The sequence below is a fragment of the Oncorhynchus clarkii genome, chromosome 5 (assembly GCF_045791955.1).
Source record: "Oncorhynchus clarkii lewisi isolate Uvic-CL-2024 chromosome 5, UVic_Ocla_1.0, whole genome shotgun sequence".
In the NCBI taxonomy this organism is placed as follows: domain Eukaryota; kingdom Metazoa; phylum Chordata; class Actinopteri; order Salmoniformes; family Salmonidae; genus Oncorhynchus; species Oncorhynchus clarkii.
Window position 1 is genome coordinate 35,951,393 of NC_092151.1, and position 21,195 is coordinate 35,972,587.

At 41.2% G+C, this 21,195-nt stretch overlaps 2 protein-coding genes across 3 annotated transcripts in view; one reads left to right on the forward strand and one right to left on the reverse strand.

The window, feature by feature from the left end:
• Positions 1–5,230: 5,230 nt before the first annotated feature.
• Positions 5,231–7,548, reverse strand: LOC139409980 (neuropeptide FF receptor 1-like). Its single transcript, XM_071155394.1, has 3 exons — positions 7,212–7,548; positions 6,466–6,565; positions 5,231–6,056 (listed from the first exon to the last, which is right to left on the reverse strand). The coding sequence occupies exons 1-3, from the start codon at positions 7,546–7,548 to the stop codon at positions 5,231–5,233; spliced, it is 1,263 nt and encodes a 420-aa protein (XP_071011495.1).
• An 11,149-nt stretch (positions 7,549–18,697) lies between these two features.
• Positions 18,698–21,195, forward strand: part of LOC139409981 (ANTXR cell adhesion molecule 1b) — a 38,629-nt gene continuing 36,131 nt past the window's right edge. Inside the window, exons 1-2 of one of the 2 annotated variants that reach the window (XM_071155397.1) lie at positions 18,698–18,784; positions 18,915–19,055. In XM_071155397.1, the coding sequence (XP_071011498.1) occupies positions 18,928–19,055 (128 nt within the window). In that variant the 5' untranslated portion in view covers positions 18,698–18,784; positions 18,915–18,927. Of the gene's footprint in view, positions 18,785–18,879; positions 19,056–21,195 lie in introns of both variants that reach the window. The other variant, XM_071155396.1, reaches the window with a different exon arrangement.

A 21,195-nucleotide genomic window follows, 5' to 3' on the forward strand; every position in this document is an offset into this window, starting at 1 on the left:
TCCCCATTAGCCATGATGCCATGATGACAGCTAATCTTCCTCGGGGCTGACACATAATGAACAATACATTACAAACAAAAACAATTTACAATTTATATTTACAATTAAAAACAATGAACAAGGAGACATTACAGACGGTTAAAATACCTGAAAGGTAACTTTTAACATTCAATTAGCGTGTTCAGGGATCGGTATTTGTCAAGTGATATGGTCGATCACAATTTTTCTTGAATGTGAATTTGCTTTTTGCTTGGGAAATGTGAGTTGGTAAGGAGTTCCATTCAGTGATGACTTGAGGAGATTTGTCATTGCTAAGGTTTGGTGATTATATCTACTACTGGTATACACTAATTGGACTGAGAAATTATGAGGTTTCTTGAACTGGATTACATTTCTGAGAAAAATCTAAAGACCGGAGAGTAATTTACTTTTAACACAAAGCCATGGCCAAGGCAATGAGTAGTTAGTCTGACAGCTCTGTTTTGAGCTAGCTGGAGTTTTTGTAAGATTCTGTGTTGCTGCAGGTGATCATATGAATGGACAGTAGTCTAGGTGTGACAGGACCAAAGATTTAATCACCTTACAAATGTTAGATATTAGTATATTTCTCGGGGGTTCACACCTATACATTTTCCCATCTTAATAACAATGTGGTCAATATGATCAGACCAGGATAGCAATGCTTCCAATGTGTCACCCCATCTATTGACAAGTTTAATTGCGGGTCACCAGCAAGCATATTTCTAGGGCCAAACACAATTATTTTTTTATTTAACTAGGCAAGTCCGTTAAGAACAAATTCAGATTTAACAGCATTCATACATGGAAAAACATAGTCAAAAAATGCATGAAAGGGTATTTTGTTTTAAAGTGTCTATCCTATATCTGAGAGATGGAAAAAAGATCAGGAAATTATTATACTGTATATATTTCCCCCCCCATATTTAACCCCTTTTGTTGGCACTAAACTATTTCCATATATACTTCCATGAATTTGTTTTACTGTTACCGGGCTACCTTCAGACAAGTCTTGTGAGACTGTTGGGCGTCCTAGAGTAAAATATGTACAGTTGAAGTCAGAAGTTTACATACACTTAGGTTGGAGTCATTAAAACTCGTTTTCCAACCACTCCACAAATGTTTTGTTAACAAACTATAGTTTTGGCAAGTCGGTTAGGACATCTACTTTGTGTATGACACAAGTCATTTTTCAAAAAATTGATTACAGACAGATTGTTTCACTTATAACTCACTGTATCACAATTCCAGTGGGTCAGAAGTGCACATACACTAAGTTGACTGTGCCTTTAAACAGCTTGGAAAATTCCAGAAAATGATGTCATGGCTTTAGAAGCTTCTGATAGGCAAATTTACATAATTTGAGTCAATTGGAGGTATACCTGTGGATGTATTTCAAGGCCTACCTTCAATCTCAGTGCCTCTTTGCTTGACATCATGGGAAAATCAAAAGAAAACAGCCAAGACCGCAGAAAAAAATGGTAGACCTCCACAAGTTTGGTTCATCCTTGGGAGCAATTTCCAAACACATGGAGGTACCACGTTCATCTGTACAAACAATAGTACGCAAGTATAAACACCATGGGACTACGCAGCCGTCATACTGCTCAGGAAGGAGACAAATTCTGTCTACTTGAGATGAACGTACTTTGGTGCGAAAAGTGCAAATCAATCCCAGAACAACAGCAAAGGACCTTGTGAATATGCTTGAGGAAACAGGTACAAAAGTATCTATATCCACAGTAAAGAGAGTCCTATATCAACATAACCTGAAAGGTCGCCCAGCAAGGAAGAAGCCACTGCTCAAAAACCGCCATAAAAAAAGCCAGACTACGGTTTGCAACTGCACATGGGGACAAAGATCGTACTTTTTGGAGAAATGTCCTCTCGTCTGATGAAACAAAAATAGAACTGTTTGGCCGTATTGACCATCGTTATGTTTGGAGGAATAAGGGGGGGGCTTGCAAGCCGAAGAACACCATCCCAAATGTGAAGCACGGGGGTGGCAGCATCATGTTGTGGGGGTGCTTTGCTGCAGGAGGGATGGCATCATGAGGAAGGACAATTATGTGGATATATTGAAGCAACATCTCAAGACATCCGTAAGGAAGTTATAGCTTGGTCGCAAATGGGTCTTCCAAATGGACAATGAAGTTGCAGCAAAATGGCTTATGGACAACAAAGTCAAGGTATTGGAGTGACCATCACAAAGCCCTGACCTCAATCCTATGGAACATTTGTGGGCAGAACTGAAAAAGCGTGTGTGAGCAAGGAGGACTAAAAGCCTGACTCATTTACACCAGCTCTGTCAGGAGGAATGGGTCAAAATTCACCCAACTTATTGTGGGATGCTTGTGGAAGGCTACCCGAAATGTTTGACCCAAGTTAAACAATTTAAAGGCAATGCTACCAAATACTAATTGAGTGTATGAAAACTTCTGACCCACTGGGAATGTGATGAAATAAATCATTCTCTCTACTATATTTCTGACATTTCACATTCTTAAAATAAAGCAGTGATCTTAACTGACCTAAGACAAGGAATTTTTCCTAGGATTAAATGTCAGGAATTGTGAAAAACTGAGTTTAGCTGTATTTGGTTAAGGTGTATGTAAACTTCCGACTTCAACTGTATGTGTTCGTGAGATACATGTACGTGCTCGTGAGAGTCTCCCCATTCTAAAGACGGGTCATGTTAGTGTGTAGCCCAAACTGTTCAGACTCATGGTCTGACAAACATCACTGTAGCTTGGCCACCTTCCATTGGATTGAATATAAATAAATATATCTCTACCTTAAACAGATGGATTTTGATGGGGATTGTTTTTATTATGGTAATAATATTTCCGCTAATTTGATTTCTGCGAGTGCAGGGACATCAACTCAAGGGGGGTAATGGATAGTGTGAAATTTTGGCAACTACGCCCTTTTTTCAACTTACTCAGAGTTAGACTTCAAGTCATTGCGCAAGTTGGCAATGTCTCCAGGAACTGCCTTAAATGTCTTTAAAACTGCAAGGAGCGACATCAAAATGGTATCCATTAGTTCATCTGGCTCTGGGTAAGTAGAAAAAGGGGCTTAATGGACACAATGTCGAAACAGCCCTATTAAAAGGAGGTTTGATTTAGCTTTTTTAGTCAATTACAGTACAGTTGCCTAAAATATTGCCAATCACCTTGTTTGGTTTGCCTTGCTTTGGACCAGGCCTGATTTCTAAGCTGAAAAAATTCAGATTGCTTTGGTGTGTATCAACGATTTTATCTTGACTATGAGTCCTTTAAAAATAGCACGTTTATCTGCCAGATAAAATAAATGACAAAATATTTAAAAAATAAATAAATAAATAAGAAATGTTCCAGAGCTACCTCAGGGTCAGGCGTACAGGAAACACTGGATAAATAAACAACATTTTAAAATATCAGACGAGGATAAGGTTTTTGTAGTTGAGTATCTCTAATACACACTATGGAGAGATGATCGTTAAGATCATAGGTAAAGACTCCACTAGACATGTTTTTATGTTGGTTCTTTGTTAGAATTACAAATTAGAGAAGATTTTGTCAGAGTTTTCACATTAAGACGACTAGGTTTGGAATCTGTCTTGAGTTAAATTCAGCTTTGATTTAACTTTATTAAACGAGTATCATTCGCCAGAGTTGCCTGTTGTCTGGGCAGCCAAATGAGTAGAGCAGAGACTGTCCGTAAAGTAGAGAGTTCTGCACATTCTGACCTTTAGCTGTTGGGAAGAAGGGTTCAGAAAAGTTGGGTCCGCAGCCACTCCCGAGTTAAAATCAATACAGATACTCTTTAATTGATCAAAGTCTGGGGATAGCCAGTCAAGATTTTAATTCCCCAAACTGTCTACGAGGACAGAAAAGGGGTTATCAACTCAGATAAAGCACTAACTGCACCCAAATGGGAACCATTCAATGACTGACGTCTCATCATGTGTAACCAGAAATACTCTCATCTGTTGTAATGTCATTTCACTGGCCCAGAGGACCAACTCACACAACGACATTTACATATAATGGCTTTGGGGGCTGTTTGATGTGTGTATATCCACACCTGTGTGTGTGTGTGTGTGTGTGTGTGTGTGTGTGTGTGTGTGTGTGTGTGTGTGTGTGTGTGTGTGTGTGTGTGTGTGTGTGTGTGTGTGTGTGTGTGTGTGTGTGTGAGAATGAGTGTCTGCATGCGTGCATGTGTTTGTGTGATCCTATTGATATTGATGGTATAAGGTTTCGATTGTATCTTATCGTCCTAAAGTCAATCAACAGGTGTTACTCCAAAATGGAAACCTCTAGCCCCTAACCCTAACCCTAAGCCTAACCCTGATATAAATGCAAACTGAGTGTGATGGAATCTGATGGTGTGCACTTGTCCATGGTGCATCTCCAGGGTAATCAGGACATGCTGGGAATGAATATGATATCCAGCATGGACATCTCATCAGCATACCAATTCCTCTGTGTAACCAGGGCAAAACTAATAGATTTGGCGCCCTCTAGCAGCCATTTTGTGTACACTTTAAAATGAAAACTTCCCCCTTTCCCATATTTTCACTAGATGGCCATGCTGCACAGTCTTATGAAGAAGGAATTAGCTATTTGGTCTTGAATGAGGGTTAGCGTTCGGCTTATGTTAGGGGTGAGGTTAAGGTTATGGTAAAGATGTTGTGATAAATACATCCCAAAAGTGTTGTATTAGATTTAGGGCTGGGACAATGATAATTTAATTGTGTAACCAACAGTTTACCCAATAGCATTTTTTTTAACATTAAGTGGGTAATGTTGGTAATCATTTTGCAAGCAGAATGGTGCATGTCAAGAGATTTTATAATTATTTTTGTTCCTGATGCTTTTTGTTTCTCTCAGATGTATTTCAGACACATCAAATCATACTTCCTTTTGAATTATTTTTGGAACATGTTTTGCCATGTATGAATGTGGTATTCAATGTGTTTCTATAGGCTATTAGCAGTAAAGCCAAATTCAATGTTTTATTTTAAAAAATGTCATATATTTTTTTATACATACAGGGGTCCTGCAATTCAAAATCAAATAGCTAAATGATCTACGGTATGACATCTTAAAACAATGATATGCGTTAGCTTAGTAGAACCCCGCCTGTAACTGTTATGACAAAAAAAACATGACAATTTGCATGACAATCGTTGCCCAAAATTCCATAATCGTCATAGCCCTAATTACAGTCACTCCACCCAGGCACCAATCACCCTGTTGGGTGCAACATTCCTGTCATCCAGGACGATTCCATGGGTTACATGTGGGATAATCTTGGGAGTGGCCTTGGAGCAGTGGCCTTTCTTCCCACCAGATGACTCAGGGTTATCATTGAATACTCTGTTAGGAGGCGGGAAGTTGAAGCGTGTATTAACCACAACTGTTGTTATTGTTTGTGAACAGGGCCTGCAGGCCACTGCAGCCTGGAACCCCCTGCGGAAGTTCTCATTGAAGAAGCCATAGATGATGGGGTTAATCCCACTGTTAAAGAAGGCCAGCCAGTGGGCCACAGGGAATAGGTAGCTGCTGAGGAAGTCAATCTGCTGGGTGTCCAGATCCCTATAGTCAGTCAGCAGCATTAACGTCCACAGAGGTAGCCATGACACCATGAAGAGCACAGCCACCATGGTCAGCATCTTGATCACTTTAACACGGCGTTGGGAGCGGGCCCTTCGCACTTTTGCCAGCCTCACCTGCCTCAGGTTGATAGAGAGCTTGGCAGCGATGCAGCCATACATTATGCTGATGATGCCCAGGGGGGCCAGGTACACGTGCACAAAGATGACCATGGTGTAGACCCGACGCATCTCGGGTCGGGGCCAGTTCTCGAAGCAGACAAAGACAGGGTAGGTCTGGTTGTCCTGGAGCATGTAGGTGTCCTCCAGCTGGATGACAGTCAGGTTGGCGGCCGAGGGGCAGATGACAGCAAACGCCAGCACCCAGATGAAGAGGATGGTGAGGAGAGCAGTCACAGGCCTTATCCGATGTCTAAAGGGGTACACAATACCTGTGAACCTGAGAAAGGAGGGAGAGGTAGAGAAAGAAAGAGAGACATCACCCTTCAGATGGCACCAGCGGCATTGTGAATATTACTTACTGATTATTTGTGCTAAATTATTATCACAAAATGCAATACAGTCCCTGCATTAGTAAAGCAATTAAACATTTCTCTGTCAGCCATTACTAGATTCCCTCTTCTTTTCCAGTCCTTTACCATCATTGAGATGGTAATAGACCATTATTTTGGTCATCCATTCTTTACCATCATTAAGGCTACCCAATAACAAAACGCTGAATATGATGAAAGAGGACCCTTTACAAATGTGTGGCTTGACACTTAAAGCAATGAAATTCACAAGAGCACAACCAGATGTGGGACAGGGCTAGTGTGGTGGTCTATCAGACTAGCCCACTGGGGTATTACCTGTCAACAGCTATGGCCACCAGAGTGAAGACGGATGCTGACACTGACATCCCCTGGACCAGGTTACTCATGGTGCATGTAATCTGGCCAAATGGCCATCCTGAAAAGACAAACTTCATTACACAAGCAGTAGCCTGGTTGCCAGTCTGTTTCTGCTCTCCCTCGCCGACTCATTAAAGAATTGTCATGCCAAACATGTTTGGCTTAAGACAGCAATGGAGTCAGCACGAGCAGATCTGGGACCAGGCTACATGTACATAGCTGGCAGGGATTAAGAAGGACACTATTGACTTGTTGTTTCACTGTGTATTTTTTGGTTTTCTTAATGTTTTGTATAGTCAGTGTAAATATATGTGAAGGGAGCAAAGGGGTGAAAAGGTGGGAAAACGCATACATGTAATAGATATTCACTTTTTAAATCATATCAACACCAAGTTGATTGAAATTCAGCGTTTTCACTCCACTCCACAGGGAAATCTTTGATAAATACAAAGAAAGTCCCATTTGAATCAAAATACAAGCACTATTCCAATATTATGCTCAATTCCCAAGAGGTTAAGAAAATGTTAAATCAAAGCAGACTGGGAATTTAGCTGTCTGGATTTAATGATGCAGACAAAAGGACTGCAGAACAGTTCTGATCACTCATTCCCAAAGCAACAAATGTATGCAACAGTAGTAACTATAATTTGTCACGACAAGCGTCCCAATAATGAGTCCAGGCTATAACAAGCAAAACTCCCCACCTGATATCAGGCTGTCAATCAAAGTCGTTGGAACACAGAACACTCCAATGAGCAGGTCACTGATGGCCAAGTTGAGGATGAAGAGGTTAGTGACAGAGCGCATGTTGCGGTTCCGGAGGACCACCAGGGAGACTAGCACGTTCCCCCCGACACAGAGCAGGAGAACCACCACATAGCATAGGATGTAGCTGATGGCCATGCCGGTGGAATGCAGGTAATAAGGCATATAGGTGCGGTTGGCGCTGTCCATAGCGACACTGTGCATTGTGCCGCTGTCCATAGCGACGCCGTGCATGTTGCTATTCATAGCAGTTTCATTCAGTGACGCAATCTCCATTTTCACAAGTCCCCTTCCAAGTGGAATCACATTAGAAAAATGAGGTATAGTGTACATTTTGCCATTAAAAACTTTGCAGATACAGACAGATTTGTTTTAAGAAAAGGAAAGAATGGAAAAGGAAAACGATCAGATCGGTGTTCAAATACTATTGAAGGTATTGGAAAGACATTTGGGAGTAAGTATTTAGATATTTTTTATTTGTAAAGACAAATAGTTGAATATTGGAATGTATTTAGAAATACTCAAATACACTGACTCAAATACACTCCCATGCATTTAACCCAGGTATTTGAAAATAATATTTGAAATAAGTATTTGGTAGTTGGCTATTTATAGGAAATTATTTGAAAATCCTCAAAATCCTAACAAATAATCAAATACAGATGTATTTGAACACAGTTCGAAAATGATAAAGCCATACACAACAACATTCCCTCAAAAAAAATTATCATCATAACCATACTCATTCAGGAAAGGTTGACATTTGGACAAATCCCCTCCATCATGATTTGTTGTTATTATATTTTACTATAACTTTATCAAATGGCACTTATGTTCTTACTGAAACAATTGCTTTACTGTATAAGCTCAGCGAGAATGGTGAGTGAAATTCATATGACTGAGAAGACCAAAGTTCCCATTTCATCGAAATCTGCAGGATGACTATTGCCAGAGAGACACTTACCTTTGGAAGAGCTCCACAATAGTTATTTTGTCCGGTCTTGTCTGTGCAGCAGGTACGCTCTACTGTGCCTCGTAATGACTCTAGTCTGTCTCTAGACCCGCATCAGCATCCCTCATACTTTACAATGATTAGGCTACTGTACCACATGATAGTGCAACCAATAAATGCAGCCTATACTACAGGATGGAAAAATTAAATTTATGTAAATTCATGCTTTCCATTTGGATTTATAGTAAGCCTACAGAACAACTTAAATTAAATTTGATGATCAGACTATAGTTCCTTGAAATAGCCTAATCTATTTTCCCCACCACTATAAGACTGTTGCCTATTCATTATCCTGAATAATGACACAACAACAAGTGAATTAGACACTTCCAGATCTGTCTAGAAACATGTAAATGGAGTGTAAGCTACTGTATGTATGATCATCTACAAGGAGAGTTATAAGGAAAGTCCCAAGAGATTTGAAATCAACAAGTAACAAAGTAGTTAGCAGATGTGACTGTACAGTATAGATACCAGCAGTGGTGTAAAGTACTTAATTAAGTTTTTTAAAAACGTTTAAGTATTACTTAAGTTGTTTTTTGGGGTATCTGTACTTTACTATATATATTTTTGACAACTTTTACTTTTACTGTCTACCAGTGGACATCTAAGAGGGTTGCAAAATCCTGTTCTATTTCAATTACTTGTTAGGTCTCTCACTTATGGGTAGTGTCTCCTTTTATGGGCAGAGTCAAGGAAGGTTCCTATCACAAAACGTCTGTTGTAGAGAGACAGGAGCAACGGACAATAGTGGACCACTCCACTTCCTATATGGGCCCATAGTTCACTCCTATCTTTGCTTCTTTTATCTCTCTTACGGATTTGATCAACTTGGACATCTGCTTTTCTGCTAAACTGTTCACATGTGGACCGTCAAGGACCCCACCGAACATAAGAAAGCAACTTCTCATTGAGCTCACAATGAAGAAAACTTTTCAGTCTGTAGTTCATGGCTAGCTCTTGCCCACTTAGCTACCTACTTTGTGGCGCTTATTCCCACCTAGGTGGAAAAATAACATTTTTGACAGCTATGAAGAACGCACATTCTCTTCCACTAACAACATGCTTGCTATAGCTAGGCTACCAAAGTGAACACTAGCTAGCTAACAACATGTTTGCTATAGCTAGGCTACCAAAGTGAACACTAGCTAGCTAACAACATGTTTGCTATAACTAGGCTACCAAAGTGAACACTAGCTGGCTAACAACAGTCTACTAGCTACACGGTTACAGTGTCGAAAAGTGTCAATGCTCGAGCTATGGCAAATTCTAGCCTCAAACGTCGGGTACGATAGGCTACCGCTCCACGCTCATCGTCCTCCCAGCTTTCGGGTGAACAGACAACTGAACAACCCATACTTGCCAATACTGAGCACAACTGGGCTGAGGTTATGGACATTTTCCCCCCGTATATGCGGTTTGACAGCCTAGCATTAGGGGAAGATGACTTGATCATAGACGAGAATGAAGACAACATACTGTGTCTCTTCCATAGAGAAGAGGAGGTGGAGGAGGAACTCAAAATTGACTGGCCTTCTCTGTTGGGAGGACAGAATGCTGAGAGGGACAGGTTCGAGGGAAAGAGGCTTCTGTCCCGTACCACCTCGGGAAAGCAACGTATCCCAGCCATACCAGCCTGCTTGTTGTAGGCCAAATACAACTGGGACAAGCCCATATCTGGCAAAGCCCTAGCCAGGGACACCACTGCCATGGTATTGCACAATATGGAGTTCCTCCAGTCGTAGAATGCTCTCTGGACAGCCACCTCAACCCAGGAGCCGTGCCTCTGCTCTCTCTGTCCTGACTTTCCCTGGGAAGTTGGAACGGTTTTCTGCCTCCATCCACCACGAGGTGACATATCAGAGCGAGCTACTGGAAGAGATGGGCAACCTCCTTGACAAGAGCCAGAGCCAGCCAAACTCACTACTCTTCGAAGAGATCTGTGTAGTCTCAAACCTCAACCTCTGTGCCTCCAGGGGAGCTAACCAAGGCTGTGGGTGCGTCACGAGTGGGTGAGAGAGCTCTGTGGTTGAACCTGTCCAGCCTCACAGAGAAGGAGAAGGCAGACTTCCTAGATGCTCCCATCGAGCCAAAGGAACTGTTTGGCCCCACTGTCGCTACTATGCGGCAGAGTGTGGAACTGCGCAGAGCAAAAGGAGAGGCTTTCGACCCGGATCCTGTCCCAACACAACTTCCACAATCCAAATCCAACTTCCACAATCCAAGAGTCCAAGTCAAACTAAGATTCTTTATTTTCTGAGCTCAGAGAGAATAACAGAGTTACACAGTGCAGTGTAGACACTGAATTCCGAAGCATTGGGTGATAAGCACATATCTTTATAGTTTCCTGTTCTTGGGCGGGACTTTCAGTTCTCCTTTTATCCATACAAGGACACAGGAGCAAGCTGGTTTGCAACACAGGATGATACTCCCAAGAACAGGAGATTATAATAGGATAGTTTTACAAGGTTAGTCACATACTCAGTTATATGGACACATACAATACAAATTTCCCCATTACACGAGCCAGTGTGCCAACTCGGCAGGAAGAGGTCAGTACCAGCTGCCCAGCATACTGCTAATCCACAAGTAGGCGCTCAAAACAGAAACTGGGGCAGACAGTCCTACACCACAGCCACCCCAACGATATGAATATATGAGTCAAATGAACAGTGGCCACCTCGCCACACAGGCAGTCCATGGGTCCTGGGTCCTGACCACGGTTGCGAGAGGCTACAGGCTTCAGTTCGCCAGAAAATTCCCCTCATGGTTTCAGTGGCGAATGGCGACTTAGCTCGAATACTAGAGGAGGAGAACTCCTTTCTGTTGAGCAAAAGGGCTTCTACTCTCCTTACTTCCTGATTCCCAAAAGGGTTGGGGGGGGGGGGTATCAGAATAAATAATATTTCCTTCTTAAATAATACTTTATATCAGAAGCGCGAGTCGTATCATTCCGCCAGTGCCTCACCCTGTTCCAACTTTGCCAAAGGCCAAAGTCTCTATCCTAGGGCTAGTAGCTGTGAGGAAGGTGATGACTGAGGACAGATGCAGTTTACCAAGGCAGAGATATGAACGGACTATGGCCCACACAACTCCACCTCACTCACAAAAACTACCTCTAATTGCTTACAGTGCTTTAAGCCCTAAAGCAATTTCTGCCTTTTCTCTGGAATTGTAATATCCTGACCAGAACAGACAATATAATACATTACAATGGCATACATCAACCGCCAGGGTGGTGCCCGATTTCTGCGCCTGCACAAACTAGCCCACAAACTCCCGTTGTGGAACAGAGCACATCTCTTATCATTACCCACGACCAATGTCCCAGGCGTAATGAAAACAGGAGCGGACTTGTTATCCAGGGGGAATACCCTACATGGGGAGTGGGCACTCCATCACCAGATACTGGCCCAAATATGGGACAATTAAGGACAGGCATCTATAGATCTCTTTGCATTGCGCAAAAACGCACACTGCCTGCAATTTTCACGAACAGGCAATAGGGGTAAACGAGTTGGCACACCAATGGACCAACAACTTTAAGTGTTCCCCCCTCTCAGTTTAATTCTCACCACCCTCTTCAGGGTGAGAGAACAGCAGGACCTATTGGACAAGGGGAAAGCCTTTTTTTTCCCTTCTTTTTTTTTTTACCCCTGGAGGGCCTGAGGGCTCACTTCACCAGAGCTATGGCTACAACATGGGCATTGTTCAAAGGCATCTCTGTTCAAGAGATCTGAATGTGTTGGGGTATTCCCCATACCTTTATGAGGTTCTATCGACTGGACATCACTGTGCCCTCAATAGCGCATATTGTGCTTGGTGTTGCTTCTGTTGACCTTGTATTTTTCACAACAGCATATTTGCACTTCTCATCATACAGTGGGACAAAAAAAAAAAGGTATTTAGTCAGCCACCAATTGTGCAAGTTCTCCCACTTAAAAAGATGAGAGAGGCCTGTAATTTTCATCATAGGTACACTTCAACTATGACAGACAAAATGTGAAAAAAATTCCAGAAAATCACATTGTAGGATTTTTAATGAATTTATTTGCAAATTATGGTGGAAAATAAGTATTCGGTCACCTACAAACAAGCAAGATTTCTGGCTCTCACAAACCTGTAACTTCTTCTGTAAGAGGCTCCTCTGTCCTCCACTCTTTAACTGTATTAATGGCACCTGTTTGAACTTGTTATCAGTATAAAAGACACCTGTCCACAACCTCAAACAGTCACACTCCAAACTCCACTATGGCCAAGACCAAAGAGCTGTCAAAGGACACCAGAAACAGAATTGTAGACCTGCAATAGGTACAGTGCCTTGCGAAAGTATTCGGCCCCCTTGAACTTTGCGACCTTTTGCCACATTTCAGGCTTCAAACATAAAGATATAAAACTGTATTTTTTTGTGAAGAATCAACAACAAGTGGGACACAATCATGAAGTGGAACGACATTTATTGGATATTTCAAACTTTTTTAACAAATCAAAAACTGAAAAATTGGGCGTGCAAAATTATTCAGCCCCCTTAAGTTAATACTTTGTAGCGCCACCTTTTGCTGCGATTACAGCTGTAAGTCGCTTGGGGTATGTCTCTATCAGTTTTGCACATCGAGAGACTGAAATTTCTTCCCATTCCTCCTTGCAAAACAGCTCGAGCTCAGTGAGGTTGGATGGAGAGCATTTGTGAACAGCAGTTTTCAGTTCTTTCCACAGATTCTCGATTGGATTCAGGTCTGGACTTTGACTTGGCCATTCTAACACCTGGATATGTTTATTTTTGAACCATTCCATTGTAGATTTTGCTTTATGTTTTGGATCATTGTCTTGTTGGAAGACAAATCTCCGTCCCAGTCTCAGGTCTTTTGCAGACTCCATCAGGTTTTCTTCCAGAATGGTCCTGTATTTGGCTCCATCCATCTTCCCATCAATTTTAACCATCTTCCCTGTCCCTGCTGAAGAAAAGCAGGCCCAAACCATGATGCTGCCACCACCATGTTTGACAGTGGGGATGGTGTGTTCAGCTGTGTTGCTTTTACGCCAAACATAACGTTTTGCATTGTTGCCAAAAAGTTCAATTTTGGTTTCATCTGACCAGAGCACCTTCTTCCACATGTTTGGTGAGTCTCCCAGGTGGCTTGTGGCAAACTGTAAACAACACTTTTTATGGATATCTTTAAGAAATGGCTTTCTTCTTGCCACTCTTCCATAAAGGCCAGATTTGTGCAATATACGACTGATTGTTGTCCTATGGACAGAGTCTCCCACCTCAGCTGTAGATCTCTGCAGTTCATCCAGAGTGATCATGGGCCTCTTGGCTGCATCTCTGATCAGTCTTCTCCTTGTATGAGCTAAAAGTTTAGAGGGACGGCCAGGTCTTGGTAGATTTGCAGTGGTCTGATACTCCTTCCATTTCAATATTATCGCTTGCACAGTGCTCCTTGGGATGTTTAAAGCTTGGGAAATATTTTTGTATCCAAATCCGGCTTTAAACTTCTTCACAACAGTATCTCGGACCTGCCTGGTGTGTTCCTTGTTCTTCATGATGCTCTCTGCGCTTTTAACGGACCTCTGAGACTATCACAGTGCAGGTGCATTTATACGGAGACTTGATTACACACAGGTGGATTGTGTTTATCATCATTAGTCATTTAGGTAAACATTGGATCATTCAGAGATCCTCACTGAACTTCTGGAGAGAGTTTGCTGCACTGAAAGTAAAGGGGCTGAATAATTTTGCACGCCCAATTTTTCCGTTTTTGATTTGTTAAAAAAGTTTGAAATATCCAATAAATGTCGTTCCACTTCATGATTGTGTCCCACTTGTTGTTGATTCTTCACAAAAAAATACAGTTTTATACCTTTATGTTTGAAGCCTGAAATGTGGCAAAAGGTCGCAAAGTTCAAGGGAGCCGAATACTTTCGCACGGCACTGTAAGCAGCTTGGTTTGAAGAAATCAACTGTGGGAGCAATTATTAGGAAATGGAAGACATTCAAGACCACTGATAATCTCCCTCGATCTAGGGCTCCACGCAAGATCTCATCCCGTGGGGTCAAAATTATCAGAAGAACGGTGAGCAAAAATCCCAGAACCACACGGGGGACCTAGTGAATGACCTGCAGAGAGCTGGGACCAAAGTAACAAAGCCTACCATCAGTAACACATTACGCCGCCAGGGACTCAAATACTGCAGTGCCAGACGTGTCCCCCTGCTTAAGCCAGTACATGTCCAGGCCCATCTGAAGTTTGCTAGAGAGCATATGGATGATCCAGAAGAAGATTGGGAGAATGTCATATGGTTAGATGAAACCAAAATATAACTTTTTGGTAAAAACTCAACTCGTTGTGTTTGGAGGACAAAGAATGCTGAGTTGCTACCAAAGAACACCATACCTACTGTGAAGCATGGGGGTGGAAACATCATGCTTTGGGGCTGTTTTTCTGCAAAGGGACCAGGACGACTGATCCGTGTAAAGGAAAGAATGAATGGGGCCATGTATCGTGAGATTTTGAGTGAAAACCTCCCATCAGCAAGGGCATTGAAGATGAAACGTGGCTGGGTCTTTCAGCATGACAATGATCCCAAACACACCGCCCGGGCAACGAAGGAGTGGCTTCGTAAGAAGTATTTCAAGGTCCTGGAGTGGCCTAGCCAGTCTCCAGATCTCAACCCCATAGAAAATCTTTGGAGGGAGTTGAAAGTCCGTGTTGCCCAGCAACAGCCCCAAAACATCACTGCTCTAGAGGAGATCTGCATGGAGGAATGGGCCAAAATACCAGCAACAGTGTGTGAAAACCTTGTGAAGAATTACAGAAAACGTTTGACCTCTGTCATTGCCAACAAAGGGTATATAACAAAGTATTGAGAAACTTTTGTTATTGACCAAATGCTTATTTTCCACCATAATTTGCAAATTCATTAAAAATCCTACAATGTGATTTTTCTGGGGTTTTTTTCTTCTCATTTTTTCATCTCATCTTTTTAAGAGGGAGAACTTGCACAATTGGTGGCTGACTAAATACTTTTTTGCCCCACTGTATAGTAACCTACTTGCATGTATTCCTTATGTATATACAGTTAAAGTCAGAAGTTTACGTACACTTAGGTTGGAGTCATTAAAACTCATTTTTCAACCACTCCACAAATGTCTTGTAAACAGACTATAGTTTTGGCAAGTCAGTTAGGACATCTACTTTGTGCATGACACAAGTCACTTTTCCAAAAATTGTTTACAGACAGATTATTTCACTTATAATTCAAAGTATCACAATTCCATTGGGTCAGAAGTGTACATACACTAAGTTGACTGTGCCTTTAAACAGCTTGGAAAACTCCAGAAAATGATGTCATGGCTTTAGAAGCTTCAGACAGGCTAATTAACATCATTTGGAGGTGGAGGTGTACCTGTGGATGCATTTCAAGGCCTACCTTCAAACTCAGTGCCTCTTTGCTTGGCATCATGGGAAAATCTAAATATATCAGCCAAGACCTCAGAAAAAATATTGTAGACCTCCACAAGTCTGGTTCATCCTTGGGAGCAATTTCCAAACACCTGAAGGTACCACGTTCATCTGTACAAACAATAGTACGCAAGTATAAACACCATGGGACCACGCAGCCATCAAACAGCTCAGGAAGGAGACGCGTTCTGTCTCCTAGAGATGAACATACTTTGGTGGAAAAAGTGCAAATCAATCCCAGAACAACAGCACAGGTTGTTGTGAAAATGCTGGAGGAAACAGGTACAAACGTATCTATATCCACAGTAAAACAAGTCTTAAATCGACATAACCTGAAAGGCCGCCCAGCAAGGAAGAAGCCACTCATCCAAAACCGTCATAAAAAGACAGACTACGGTTTGCAACTGCACATGGGGACAAAGATCGTACTTTGTGGAGAAATATCCTCTGGTCTGATGAACTGCTTGGCCATATTGACCATCTTTATGTTTGGAGGAAAAAGGGGGATGCTTGCAAGCCGAAGTACACCATCCCAACCGTTAAGCATGGGGGTGGCAGCATCATGTTGTGGGGGTGTTTGCTGCAGGAGAGACTGGTGCACTTCACAAAATAGATGGCATCATGAGGAGGGACAATTATGTGGCTATATTGAAGCAACATCTTAAGACTTCAGTCAGGAAGTTAAAGCTTGGTCGCAAATGGGTCTTCCAAATGGACAATGACCCCAAGCATACTTCCAAAGTTGTGGCAAAATAGCTTAAGGACAACAAAGTCAAGGTATTGGAGTGGCCATCACAAAGCCCTGACCTCAATCCTATAGAATATTTGTGAGCAGAACTGAAAAAGCGTGTGCGAACAAGGAGGCCTACAAACCTGATTCAGTTACACCAGCTCTGTCAGGAGGAATGGGCCAAAATTCACCAAACTTATTGTGGGAAGCTTGTGGAAGGCTACCCGAAATGTTTGACCCAAGTTAAACAGTTTAAATACAATGCTACCAAATACTAATTGAGTGTATGTAAACTTCTGACCCACTGGGAATGTGATGAAAGAAATAAAAGCCAAAATAAATCATTCTCTCTACTATTATTCTGAAATTTCACATTCTTAAAATTAAGTGGTGATCCTAACTGACCTAAAACAGGGAATTTTTACTGGGATTAAATGTCAGGAATTGTGAAAACTGAGTTCAAATGTATTTGGCTAAGGTGTATTAAACTTCTGACTTCAACTGTATGTTGGATTATATGGTTTTATTTTATGTTGTGTATTTTTATATGTTTGTATGCTGCACTCAACATTTTTCGGGGACAATAAAGATATACAGAACTGAAAAAAAAGACAATGGTCAGTATGACTCATGATGTGATTTACAATGCTGGTTTTCATCAACCTCTGAAGACATAGAGGAGATTTATTGGTCATCATGTTAAAACTGCTAAGCATTCTGGTCCCAGATCTGTTTGTGCTCTTGCCAACTACTGTACATTGCTGTCTATGGAAGCTCGTTCTCACCATGCAATACATGTAATCTGACCACGAGTTATGAGATAGTAAGTCATAATTATGAAATAGTAAGTCATTATTATGAGATAGCAAGTCATTATTATGAAATATGTAAGTCATAATCATGAGAAACTGTCCTAATTATGAGATAGTAAGTCATTATTATGAGATACGTTTAGGCAATCTGTATCACATGAATTCAATGTGCACTTTGCATCAGGCCCTCCTCAACTTTCAAGGATAAACCTCATCGTGATCTCCAAAAGTATTGGGACAGTGACACAATTTGTTCTTATTTTGGGTTCTGTAGTCCAGCATTTTGGATTTGAAATTATATAATGACTATGAGGTTAAATGCAGATTGTCAGTTTTTTATCCATATCGGGTGAACCGTTTAGAGATTACTGCACTTTATGTACATAGTCTTCCCATTTTAGGGGACCAAAAGTATTGGGAAAATGTCACTTATATATATGTATAAAAGTAGTAAAAGGTTAAGTATTTGGTCCCATATTTATTGCACACCATGACTACATCAAGTTCGTGACTCTAACATTTTGTTGGATGCATTCGCTCTGTATTTTGGATGTGTTTCAGATTATTTTGTGCCCAATAGAAGTCAGTAACTTTCTTACTTATCATTATTCACGATTCATCAGGATTATCTGTAATCATAGTAGCATCCATATCAATGTAGAAGGGTTTAGAAACATATCGAACAACATAATTAGCACCCTTAGGTTAGTCAATGCATATGATTAAAATAACATTTATGTAGAAAACAAGATTATGTTCTTATTAATGATCTGTGTCTTTGAGTGTGTAACAAGTTAAACCTGTAATCACTACAACCTATTGGAAAGCAATGACTTTTAACAATTTAGCCAGATTTTATTGATTGTGACAGGTTTAAATTAAACTGTTGCTACTGACCAGTTCCAGTGTACGATAGATGTGTTGCTTCAAAACATGTGAAGCAACAAATATGAAAGACTTATCCACTAAAACATTTGCATAATTTAACATATTGTACATCGGACAGGATTTGTTACAAGTTTTTGCTGTTATAAACTTTACATAAAGTTTTTTGAAAAGTGTGCTAATGTGTTTTAAAATGAAAAAGAACAAGAGACTGAAGGGGAATCATGATCAATGTGGTCATATCACACCTACCACTAAGTGGCGCTATTGCTGATGTAGGGAACAGTCAATAACACTTTTTTTTAAAGAAAGACAAAAGAAAGAGAGAAAGGAAAAAGTATTGAGGGACAAAAGTGTATCCCCTCTGCCAGTGTGTGTGTGTGTGTGTGTGTGTGTGTGTGTGTGTGTGTGTGTGTGTGTGTGTGTGTGTATGTGTGTGTGTGTGTGTTTGAGAGAGGGAGTGTGTTTGTCCTGGAACAGCTCTTCCTGATTCAGGCCAAGCAGCTCCACTTCCCGTCTCCCAGCACAGGACTGCTGCTGTGGAGATGGGACGCTGATCCAGACTGGGAATATTTCATGCTTGGAATCTTACATTTTAGAGCATTGTGAGGTACTGGGGAACACAGGAACTACTTTAAACAATCTGAAAGGAGATCATTTGGACTTGCTCTGGATTTTTTTTATGTGTTAATTTTGTCGTTGCAGCCTTGTCCTGAAGCTGGAATAATGTCTCTGTGCAGTTGCAGGCAGGCCATGCTTGCAGCAGAGATCTGCACACTGATTGCCATTCTGGTGGCAGGCACTGCAGGACAAAGCCCTGACAGGAGGGAGGCAGGGTCCTCCTGCTATGGGGGGTTTGACCTTTACTTCGTTTTGGACAAGTGAGTGTGCTCCTCTGTCTTCTTGCAAGCTCCCAGTCTCACCTTACTGTAGAAGCATCCATAGCGGCTCTGTAAGATTCTGCTTCCATTTAGTCCCAGGAAGTCACCTACCACGTTGGCCGTTTCTCTGCATTCTTTTCAATTTTACCCAGATAAATACACTGAGCAATTACAATTTTCTTTACAAACTTCTCTAAACAAAAGGTAGTCTAATATTAATGTTTTGTTAGCCAGATTAGCCATACTGCCAACTAAACATATCTATAAACTTGTCGTGCTCTTATTGGCCTTAGAATAAGTTAGTGCTGTCTTATTCAATAGGCATCCTCTTGTGAGCAGTCACACTATTCAGGATATTGGAAAGTTGCTGCGCAAACAAGATGTTTTTAGAACAAAATAGCCTCGCGAAACCATTAGTTCATATATTTTTTTACAAGTTATTTGGATGCATATGGTACTTACCATAAAAAGAACAATAAAATAAAAAAAAGTTAAAGTCAGCTCTTGAAACTGCAAAAGCAACCACATCAGTTAGGAAGTGGCAGAACAGTGCATTGGTACGTTAGATTTGCTTTACTACTTTACCGTTCATCTCTCAGAGCAAATTCAAATCATTCAGATGGAATGTTCTATAGATCACATGCAGTATTTCACACACTTTAATCATAATACAGTATGCATGTGTGTGACTGTGTTCATAGAGCATGCAGGACAATGAATGGTAGGCTCCTTCACTTCCCTTTCATAGTGTAATGTGGAGTCAGTTGGGAGAGCTCCTGTCTTTCTCTAGACCCCAACCCCCTCTCCATGTCTGTCTGGTCTGCAGAACCCTTTCACCATTAGGCCCAGATGTTCCAAAGCTCCAGAGTTTCTGGCAGCTGTGTCAGAATTGGGACTCATATCACAGTACGGAGGATGGAAAAATGGGAGGGAAGCAAAGGGAGGAAGAGAAAGAGAGGTGGAGAGAGAGAGAAAAGGAGAGATCTTTTGATTCATCCTTTCCAATCAATGTATTCAGACTTTCAAGAAACAACATCTTTGAAACGGATCCAGAAAATATGTGGGACATTCTATAACTATTCATATCTGCAGTATTGCCATTGTGTCAGTCGGAATCGGCCAATCACTCAAAACCTCTGGCACATCTGTGGGCTTATAGAAAAAGGCACGTGTTGCGATCCATCCATCCATGCATTGCTCTATGTGCCATACTTTTCAAGTAGATGTTCACATTTTAAAGTCGCAGGGACATTATCCTATTTGACTGGTGTTTTGGAAAATGCTGTGCTCACTTTGTGCTGCACCAGTGAATAATCATCTGAATAATATTTTTTCCTTAATGCTGTCCAAACTACTCCCCATTTTAAAAGGTCCCTGCTTTTGTGACTGCACTAAAAAAACATATTTCTATGAAAACGTATTACATTAGTGCACACTTTTTCTCATTCTCTTGCTCTCTTTCTCACACACACACACACACACACACACACACACACACACACACACACACACACACACACACACACACACACACACACACACACACACACACGCACACGCACACGCACACGCACACACACACACACACAATCCTCTTTCTGCTGGTTCTGCAGGGCAAAGATCATCTCTTCACTCAGACTAACTTTGATGTGATTCTGAAAAGATGCCTGATAGAAGTAAATCATAATGACATTTGTATAACATGCATTCAAATGAACACCCCAAAGAGGATAAAGGATTATTCCACCACGTCTCTTGTCGAAATGAAAAAAGCTAAGGAAGTACACAGTATTCTCAGAGGTGTCAGTAAAAGTGTGGGGGGGGGGGGGGGGGGTAACGATATTGATTTGCTCTGTGGTTTTATCGGTAACATTGTCATTACAGAGTTTCTCTTGGTTTCTTTCTTTCTCTATCACCCCAGATATGGTATATAATTGTATAGAGTTCTCTTGTTTATTTTAATGCATCTGTTTCTGCTCTCCGGCCAACTCCTTATGACATTAAGATGTTCTATCAACAAATATGTCTGAATAAGCAGTAAGCAGGCCCAGGTAGACTTGAAGATAAAATTATCCATGGCAAGTGTATCAACATGCTTACATGCTTAGATGCTTGTGACTACTGCATGAGTTGAAATTGC

Bases quoted from the DNA above. Each gene is read 5' to 3' on its own strand.
- LOC139409980 (XM_071155394.1), bottom strand. From the start codon at position 7,548: ATGGAGATTGCGTCACTGAATGAAACTGCTATGAATAGCAACATGCAC. The intron at 6,566-7,211 runs GTGGGGAGTTTT...TTGTCTTTTCAG, and splicing joins GATTGACAGCCTGATATCAG to GATGGCCATTTGGCCAGATT. The intron at 6,057-6,465 runs GTAATACCCCAG...CTCCTTTCTCAG, and splicing joins GTGGCCATAGCTGTTGACAG to GTTCACAGGTATTGTGTACC.